The following is a 10,374-nucleotide window of genomic DNA, read 5'->3' on the forward strand; positions in this document are numbered from 1 at the left end:
GCCGCCGCCGCCGCCGGATACCCTAGCGCGGCGAGCGCTGGCGTCGCCACCGCCGGAGCTCCGCCGAGCGTCGGCCTCGCGCGCAGCCTCTTCTTGCCGCCGCGGATGACTACGGCGCCGGCGCCATCCCGTGTCGCCGCCGCACCGTCGAAGAAGGTACCAAATGCGGCGCGGGCGAAGAAGGGCAAAACATCGTCTTCGGAAGATGAGGACGAAGACGAAGAAGAGGAAGATGAAGATGAAGCTTGATGTGTCTTTCATGTCTTGAACTTTTAGTTTGCATTTGAACTTGGTTGGATGAACTTGTGGGCATGATTTTGATGAACTTGTGGGCATGAACTTTTATTCATCAACTTATTTGTGTCAAATTTTACATGTTCATTTTTGTCCAAAATATCCATATATGCAAAATGCCCGGCGAGTCGCGCGCGCTGTATTTTTTCGCTCTGCTGGAACGGCGCGCGCGCTGCATTATGGCGCGGCTGCTGGAGTCAGCGCAGGCGGGCGCGCAAAACCAGCCGCAGTGCGCACGCTAAAAGATTTTTTGCGCGCGGCGCTATAGCGCGGCTGTTGGAGATGCTCTTATGGATCCACACACCTCTCTTTCCTGTGTAGCTAAAAGTTTCAGAATTTACCCGCAAAAAGAAAGTTTCAGAATTTACCAGCAAAAAAAGTTTCAGAATTTACAGTAAAAAAATGCATACAGCACATCTGTGTGCACGTGGGCTATTTTTGTAGAGTTTTTGGAACTACTAAATTTAAATCCTACACTTTTAAAAAGCACTGGGCTCCATGGAGCCACCGGGTCCCCAAATTCCACTCTTCTAGGACTAGTCACTACCCTATCATTTTTTTTCCTTACCTTCTTTATTTTTCCTAGCGCTTTTTTTTGGCAAATTACACTTTTTGTGTAGTAGTCCAAGAACCTTTAAAGAAACAACTTTACGTGGTGGAAAAATAAACTTTTCCTCTTCCTTTGGGGCATGATACCGGGTTTTCAGCTTTTTTTGTAACCTCCGTCCAGAAATTAACTGTTGCTGAAATGGGTGAATCTAGACCATCGAGTAATTATCAATCTTGTCGTCACAGGACGACTTCAAAAATAAAATCACGCTTGTGCAGTAAAAAGCAGCTAAATATACATATAACACACTAAGCCAAGAAGAAGATCAGTAGTCGTGTGGTAAAAAGGAAAAAATTACCGCGCCAGGTAGGGGTCGAACCTACGGCCTTCCGCTTAGGAAACGGACGCTCTATCGACTGAGCTACAGGCGCTGTTACGTCTACATTTTACTTTGCCGGATTGTAGAAACAACATAGGAAGTGGCAACTGAATTTCACAAAAGTTGAATACCGTTAGTCTTTTTGGATTTAATCTGAGATAGTAAAACCAAGAAATATGGATTTGTTGTCGCAGGGAACGAGACGTTCGAGAAGCTCGGGACGATCGGCACGCTGTCAAACATGCTGGTGTACCTGACAACGGTGTACCACATGCCGAGCGTCAACGCCGCCACCCTCCTCAATGTATTCTCCGGCACCAGCAACCTCGCCACTGTCTTCGGCGCCTACGTGAGCGACACCTACCTCGGCCGCTACACCACCATCGCCGCCGCCACCATGTCCTCCTTCATAGGCATGCTCATCCTCACGCTCACGGCCGCTATCCACACCCTCCATCCTCCCGCGTGCAACGCGTCCAAGGGGCAACATTGTGAGGGTCCCACTGGCTCCCAGCTCGCCGCCATCCTAGTGTCCTTCTTCTTCCTAGTCATCGGTGCTGGAGGCATCCGGCCCTGCAACCTTGCCTTTGGGGCCGACCAGTTCAACCCACGCACTGCTGATGGTCGCCGCGGCATCGCCAGCTTCTTCAACTGGTACTACTTCACCTTCACAGTCGCCATGATGCTCTCGGCAACCGTCATCATCTACCTCCAGAGCAACGTTAATTGGGCGCTAGGGCTCGCAGTGCCTGCCGCGCTCATGGGCCTCTCATGTGCCGTCTTCTTCATGGGCACACGCCTCTATGTCCGTGTACGCCCCGAGGGCAGCCCCTTCACAAGCTTCGCCCAAGTCCTCGTCGCCGCCGCCCGCAAGCGCCACATCCGGCGAGCTCGCGGCGATGCCGAGCTGTTTGACCCACCGCACCATAGTAAGCTCGTCTCCAAGCTGGCATACACCGACCAGTTCGTGTGCCTTGATAAGGCAGCCGTGCGGACCCCCGGTGACGAGTTGTGCATCGACGGGAAGACACCGGCTGACCCGTGGCGGTTGTGCACGGTGCAACAGGTGGAGGAGGTCAAGTGCCTAGCGCGCATCATTCCGGTGTGGTCGTCGGGGATCGTCTACTTCATCGTGCTCACCCAGCTGGGCACCTATGTCGTGCTCCAGGCTGCGCAGATGGACCGCCGAATCAGCAAGTCCAGCAGCTTCCAGATCCCGCAGGGCTCCTTCGTCGTCTTCCAGATGCTCGCCCTCACGATGTGGATCCCTGTCTACGACCGATTCGTGGTGCCGGCCCTTCGCCGCTTCACAAAGCGCGAGGGCGGCATCACCCTGCTCCAACGGATCGGTGTCGGGTTGGCGTTGTCTGTGGCGACAATGGTGGTGTCAGCGGCTGTGGAGCAGCGACGACGAAAGATCGGCTCGTCGATGTCGTGCTTCTGGCTGGTGCCGCAGCAACTGCTGGCGGGCCTTTCGGAGGCGTTCGGCGCCATCGGGCAGATTGAGTTCTACTACCGGCAGTTCCCGGAGAACATGCGGAGCGTGGCGGGGGCGCTCTACTTCCTGGGGTTCGCGATGGCGAGCTACGCAAGCGGGCTGATGGTGATGGTGGTGCACCGGGCGACGCGCGGGCGGGGCGGTCAGCCTGACTGGCTGGCGCAGGACCTGGACGAGGGTAGGGTGGACCTGTTCTACCTGGTCACCGCCGCCATCGCCACCGTGAACCTCGTCTACTTTGTGATCTGCGCACGGTGGTACAGGTTCAAGAAGTCCGACGATGCCGGTGCCGGAGATGTTGAGCTCGACGACGACAGCCCGAAGAAGGCTAGTGCTGGTTTAGCTTAGTTATTATTGCCTCCTTTTGGGGCTTAATATACTCCGATGCATGCATAGGATGGTAGAGTCTAATGGATATATGTGCATATGTATGTATGCTCATCGATCGATCCCGGGGAATGTATGTAATACAGATTTGGAACTAATCAAAAAGCCCAACAAGGGAGATTGAATAGCAGCAAAACACAGCAATACGTCTCCTGTTAATCTTTTTTTTTCGACAAAGAAACTATGTATCTTGTTGATTCATCACACACAGACACACAATGACACAAACCGGAGTATCTTGCCTCATGATTACCTGCATCCATCATTGATGCAATCCATGTAACTACATACAAATACGGTGACAATTGAGCGGTTTCATCAATTACTACTTTTTGTTTAGCAGTTCCTCAATTAGTACCAGTAGACTACTAAAATCAAGTAAACCATCCTGTTTACAGTACGTTGCAGAAATCAACAACATGGTATGAGGCTCTGAGCCGAGCCTGACCAGCTGAGAGAGGCCCATTTTAATTTGTGAATCCCGCATGCAAATAATTGAGGCGGAGGAGTAAAATGCACGAAAAGCCATCATTTTACAAAACTTTTGCAAAAATCACCACACCGAAATTTTCGACAAGTGCAAAAAACACTGATGATAAATGCTAAGCGCTTTAATGACATCACTAATTGGTCAGGCCCGCCCGTCAGGCTGAGTCGGCAGAAAAAAGTATGCCACACAGACAGATTGTGCCAATACCACATCACTAGTAGAAAAACACCTAATAGACCCGGTTCGTAAGGGCCTTTAGTCCCGGTTCATGAACCGGGACTAATGGGTCGTTACTAATACCTCCACCCATTAGTCCCGGTTGAAACACGAACCGGGACCAATGTGCCTCCACGTGGCCCTGTGCGCCGAGCCCAGTCAGGGGGCCTTTGGTCCCGGTTGGTGGCTCCAACCGGGACCAAAAGGCATCCACGCGTCAGCATTCCAGTGGCTGGGATTTTCGTTTTTTTAGAGGGGGGTTGGGGGTTTTGGGGGGTTAATTTAGGTGTTTCATATATTGTGTTAGCTAGCTAATTAATAGAGAGAAGTGTCCTCTCTTATGTCCGTGCTTGGTCGACGCTGCGTACTATATATACATAAGTGATCGAGAGAACCATTCAGTACAGAAGTTCGTCATGCATACCGAGAGAAGTGATCGATCGACCTCTCCTTCTCCGAGAGATTGGTCGAACAACAAGTTTTCGTATCATGTATCCGACGCTACTGGCTACATACATGTACAATATGTATAAGATCTCTTAATTACAAACCCCTAGCATTTGAAATCAATTTCCACATGGTATTCTCCGGCTTTACTAATGACGTGGTCAAGAAAGAGTCGCTAATTCCTCTTGAATTCCTTTCATGCGATCTGGTTCTAGGAGTTCATCCCGCATCTGCCACGTCTAATTTGAAGAAGGGGGTTAATTAATACATATATATGAATGAAACTCAACAGAAATGATAGTGTAATAAAATGAAATTGTGAATATTATTGCTTACGCACTTCATATTGTATTCTAGAGTAGCCCCGCTTCTTTTTTCAAAGTCGTGGTGTGGATGAACTCGCACACGTAGTATCCACAGAAATCATTCCCTTCCTCCTGCCACAAGCACTTTACGAGAAATAAAGGTCAATCAAACTGATAATGAAGCATTATAAATGGCATTGATGAAAGTATAGCTATAGAATCAACGGGAGATGCGCGCAACTAGCTAACCAGTAGTACTTACTTTCGGGTATGTATATCACAGCTCCTTCGGCAGTCCCGGAGCTTCTGCGGTGAACTGTTTCCAAACCCTGCAAGATAAAGAAAATAATTATTATTACTTGAGATATCAGAAAATGAACAAAAAGTTGCCGATATGGTGCGATAATGATCGATTGAACTTACTTGCTGAGCATTTTAGTCATGTCCGCATAGGTTTCGGGATCTTTCCGTCTCGAGTCTAAGACGATTACTAGTCCACGCTCAAGCTTAATCTCCAGAAGAATATAGTGGTACCTGCGCACGCATGCATAGCTCATCAATTACATTACTATAACCTCGCTCGAGTAATAAGGAAAATCGAATATGCACACGACAGTAACACTCACTTGCCGTTGTAAGGAAAGAGTATGGTATCTTTGTTTTGATTTTTGATCAACGATCGTAGCAAGTTGTCCTCGGCCTCTTTGACGTTCTTTTCAACCAGAAATACATCTATGATATTTGTGTTAATGAACCCAATATCATAAATTTCTTGTTTTTTGCACTCGACGATCTTTAATCTGCATAATATATTAAGGATAATTAATTATAAATACATGCAATGAAAGAGCCGAGCTATATATAGAGACTTAATGACAGAAATAGTACTTTCAGACAGTAGCAAAAGACCATTAATTTATCGAGGGCCTTTTGATTGAAGAACGCGAAGAACTCATCAAATGGAACACACAACAGATCATTTGAAACGAGGTTGTGCTCCTCTTTAATGTTCAGATACAAACTGTTCATCCCCTCAGACTCTCTGCAGGTTTTCATGAACCAACTACGGAATCTTCGCATCATTGTTGTCAGAGATTTTTCATCTTTGACGAGAGGCTTCCCGTACTCGTATCTGTGTTCGTCCACCTCCATGAAATCAGGAAGTGCATCGTCAGGTAGGTAATCTTCAAGATTGCCATAACCGGCCACCGTCCCCGGAGCATTAGACACATTGAGGGGCACGATTGCTGTGCTTGTTCGCCGAGCTGTGCAATTTTTTCCCCTTTGCTCGTTCTTTTAACCTTTTATCACTGACGGTAGTTCCCGACCGCTTGGCTTGGAGATATGTCTGTTCAGTAATGCGCTCATAGTTGGTTCTCGGCGTAGACTTTGGTGGTTTCCTCAGGGCATCGATAGTGCGCTTTGCTTTCACCGGATCTACCTTCTCTTCCGGAGGTGGATGTCTCTTTTCTTTCACCCCTTCAAAGAACTCCTTGACGTGGGTCCGCACAATCGTATCATTTTCCTCCTCGGACCTCTCGTACGGTAACTTCTCTAGAGGCTTGAGAGATGATGGACCATATTTGTATTGCCTCCCGTCTCTGGTTGTGCTGCTAGACGCCGGTGCAGACGGAGCGGCTGCGGCGTCTGTCTTCTTTCGCGCTTGCTTACAAGGCGGAGGAGAAGGAGTACGACGCGCCGGAGCAGCCGGGGCGGCGGTGGGTCTCTTCCGCCCTTGCTGGCGAGGCGGAGAAGGAGGAGGCTGCTGGCTGCTCGGGAGCGTCGGCGCAGGCGGAGAAGGAGGCGAAGTGCCGCCACGCGCCGGAGAAGGAGGCGGAGTGCCGCCACGTGTGCCCTGATCGTCACTCATCGGAGGAGGAGGCGGTGGAGGAGGCGGAGTGCCCTGACTCGCTGGAGGAGGAGGAGGAGGCGGAGGCGTCCAGTTCGGAAGAAGAAAGGAATAGAGGACAAGAAGAAAAATAGAATAGAGGACAAGAAGAAAAAATAGAATTTTTTTTCTATTTTTCTTCTTCTCCTCTATTCCTTTATTCTTCTCCTCTTCTTTTTCTTCTTTTTTCTTCTTCTTATTTATTTCTCCTCTTCTTTTCCTCTCCTCTTCTTCTTTCTTTCCTCTTTCTTATTTTCTTCTTTCCTATCCATCTTTTTCTAAAATTGTAACTTTTGCATCTATATAAAACTTTTCTAAAATTGTAACTTTCTATAGATGAACAAAAAACTTTCTATGAACAAAAAAACATTTTTAATATATATTATTTAGCAAATTCTAGCCACATACACATATACATATACACATACACATATACATATACATCACATACACATATATACATTATAGCCACATACACATATACATCACATATGAAAAAAAAATAAACTAATAAAAATAAAAAAACATATAACAACATATGAACAAAAACATATAGCCACATACATACACATACATTATATATATATATATGAAAAAAATAAACTAATAAAAAAACAGATGCAGGAGCGAGGCGCCGGCGGGGCGGGGTAGGGGTGCAGGAGCAGGCAAGGCAGGGGCGCGAGGCAGGTGCTCACAGGGGGGTGGCGAGGCACGGCGGGCGGCGTCGGGGCGCGGGGAGTGGCGCCGGCATCGGGGCAGATGGCATCGAGGGCGGCGGTGACGGTGAGGTGGACCAGCCTGACTATGGCGTCGGAGGCGGCGGCGACGACGAGGTGGAGCAGCCTGACGGCATCGGAGGCGGCGGCGACGACGATGTGGAGCAGCCTGACGGCGTCAGAGGCGGCGGCGACGACGAGGCAGAGCAGCGGCCGGGCGTCGCGTATCGGGCGGAGAAGAAAGGGATGGATTTTGGAGAAACTGCTAAGTGCTAGTTATATATGAAAAGAATTGGTCCCGGTTCGTGAAACCAACCGGAACTAATGCTCCCTTTAGTCCCGGTTGGTGCCACCAACCGGGACCAATGGGCCTCTTTTCAGCAGCCCAAAGGGCCGGAAGCGGCGACCTTTGGTCCCGGTTGGTGGCACCAACCGGGACTAAAGCCCCTTTAGTCCCGGTTGGTGCCACCAACCGGGACCAAAGGCCCCTGTGCTGCCCGCCTCGGGGCCAAAGTTTAGAACCATCTCGCTAGTTGAGAGGGGCGCGCAGTGGTTTATAAGCCCCACTGCCGCACCCCTCTCGATCTCCTCTCCACCGCAGGCTTTCGGGCCTACTTGCTATAGCTTTGCCTGATGGGCTTTCTGGGCCTTCTCCGGGCCTGAATCCTGGCCCATAGTAGAGTTTCATGTCGTATTCAGGCCGTGGGGGCCCAGTAGGAGGCATTTTTTTTGTTTTTTTGTTTTCTTTACTTATTGTTGTTATTTTTGTTTTTTTCCTGTTTTTTTGTTTTGTTTTCTGCATTATTTATTTTCTTTTGTTTTTTGCTTTATTTTTTAATTGTTTTTGCTTTTAGTTTTAGGAAAATTATAAACTTTCTGTTAGTGCCATTAGTTTTCAAATTTGAAAACACTTTTTTTGTTTTTTGTTTTCTTTCTTGCTTTATTTATTTTATTTTGTTTCTACTTACAACAAAATACTTATTGTTGTTTTTTTGTTTTGTTTTCTGCATTATTTATTTTCTTTTGTTTTTTGCTTTATTTTTCAATTCTTTTTTGCTTTTAGTTTTAGGAAAATTATAAACTTTCTGTTAGTGCCATTAGTTTTCAAATTTGAAAACACTTTTTTTGTTTTTTTGTTTTCTTTCTTGCTTTATTTATTTTATTTTGTTTCTACTTACAACAAAATACTTATTGTTGCTATTTTTAATTATTACGAGGGCCGAACCATAAGAAATTAAAGCATTTCAAATGAATTCTGAAAAAGTTAAAAGTTGGCATGGTATCATAAATTGACCCACATAGCATGTGCATGTACAACACGGACAATGGTATCATACTCGTCAGTTACAAAGTTGACATGGTATCATCATAATAGTTGCGGGAGAAAGTCTTCACTTTTTCTTCGCTTGTGTCATTTTCTTATTGCGCCGTAACCATGGATAATCTTCATCGTTTATCAGGATGCTGGGGTCAGCCTTGACTTTGAAGGGAGGAATTTCATGAAACTTTTCATAATCTTCAGACATGTCTGTCTTGTCCTCCACTCCCATGATGTTCCTTTTTCCTGAAAGAACTATGTGGCGCTTTGGCTCATCGTATGATGTATTCGCTTCCTTATCTTTTCTCTTTCTCGGTCTGGTAGACATGTCCTTCACATAGATAACCTGTGCCACATCATTGGCTAGGACGAACGGTTCGTCAGTGTACCCAAGATTTTTTAGATCTACTGTTGTCATTCCGTATTGTGGGTCTACCTGTACCCCGCCTCCTGACAGATTGACCCATTTGCACTTAAACAAAGGGATCTTAAAATCATGTCTGTAGTCAAGTTCCCATATGTCCACTATGTAACCATAATATGTGTCCTTTCCCCTCTCGGTTGTTGCATCAAAGCGGACACCGCTATTTTAGTTGGTGCTATTTTGATCTTGGTCAATCGTGTAAAATGTATTCCCGTTTATCTCGTATCATTTCCAAATCAATACAATCAAAGATGGTCCCCTGGACAACAAGTACAGCTCATCACAAACAGTGTTGTCACCTCTGATACATGCTTCCAACCAACTGCTGAAAGTCCTGATGTGTTCACATGTAATCCAGTCGTCGCACTGCTCCGGGTGTTTGGAGCGCAGACTGTTCTTGTGTTCATCGACATACGGGGTCACCAAGGTAGAGCTCTTTAGAACTGTGTAGTGTGCTTGAGACCAAGAATATCCGTCCCTGCATATTATTGAGTCCCTTCCAAGCGTGCCTTTTCCAGTCAGTCTCCCCTCATACCGCGATTTAGAGAGACCTATCTTCTTAAGGCCAGGAATGAAGTCAACACAAAATCCGATGACATCCTCGGTTTGATGGCCCATGGAGATGCTTCCTTCTGGCCTAGCACGGTTACGGACATATTTCTTTAGGACTCCCATGAACCTCTCAAAGGGGTACATATTGTGTAGAAATACGGGGCCCAGAATGACAATCTCGTCAACTAGATGAACTAGGACGTGCGTCATGATATTGAAGAAGGATGGTGGGAACACTAGCTCGAAACTGACAAGACATTGCACCACATCACTCCTTAGCCTTGGTATGATTTCTAGATCGATCACCTTCTGAGAGATTGCATTGAGGAATGCACATAGCTTCACAATGGCTAATCGGACGTTTTCCGGTAGAAGCCCCCTCAATGCAACCAGAAGCAGTTGCGTCATAATCACGTGGCAGTCATGAGACTTTAGGTTTTGAAACTTTTTCTCTGCCATATTTATTATTCCTTTTATATTCGACGAGAAGCCAGTCGGGACCTTCATACTAAGCAGGCATTCAAAGAAGATTTCCTTCTCTTCTTTGGTAAGAGCATAGCTGGCAGGACCTTCATACTGCTTTGGAGGCATGCCGTCTTTTTCGTGCAAACGTTGTAGGTCCTCCCGTGCCTCAGCTGTATCTTTTGTCTTCCCATACACGCCCAAGAAGCCTAGCAGGTTCACGCAAAGGTTCTTCGTCACGTGCATCACGTCGATCGAAGAGCGGACCTCTAGGTCTTTCCAGTAGGGTAGGTCCCAAAATATAGATTTCTTCTTCCACATGGGTGCGTGTCCCCCAGCGTCACTCGGAACAGCTAGTCTGCCGGGACCCTTTCCAAAGATTACGTGTAAATCATTGACCATAGCAAGTACGTGATCACCGGTATGCATGGCGGGCTTCTTCCGGTGA

At 47.2% G+C, this 10,374-nt stretch overlaps 1 protein-coding gene and 1 non-coding gene across 2 annotated transcripts in view; one reads left to right on the top strand and one right to left on the bottom strand.

The window, feature by feature from the left end:
* LOC119306966 (protein NRT1/ PTR FAMILY 2.11-like) overlaps positions 1 to 3,254 on the top strand; it is a 4,729-nt gene extending 1,475 nt beyond the window's left edge. The window contains exon 2 of the mRNA XM_037583037.1: positions 1,418 to 3,254. Within this exon, the coding sequence (XP_037438934.1) occupies positions 1,418 to 3,069 (1,652 nt within the window). The 3' untranslated portion in view covers positions 3,070 to 3,254. The remainder of the gene's footprint in view (positions 1 to 1,417) is intronic.
* Positions 1,203 to 1,275, bottom strand: TRNAR-CCU. Its single transcript has one exon. It is a non-coding gene; the product is annotated as a tRNA-Arg (tRNA).
* Positions 3,255 to 10,374: the final 7,120 nt, after the last annotated feature.

This window comes from Triticum dicoccoides, chromosome 5B, assembly GCF_002162155.2.
Source record: "Triticum dicoccoides isolate Atlit2015 ecotype Zavitan chromosome 5B, WEW_v2.0, whole genome shotgun sequence".
Classification (NCBI taxonomy): Eukaryota; Viridiplantae; Streptophyta; class Magnoliopsida; order Poales; family Poaceae; genus Triticum; species Triticum dicoccoides.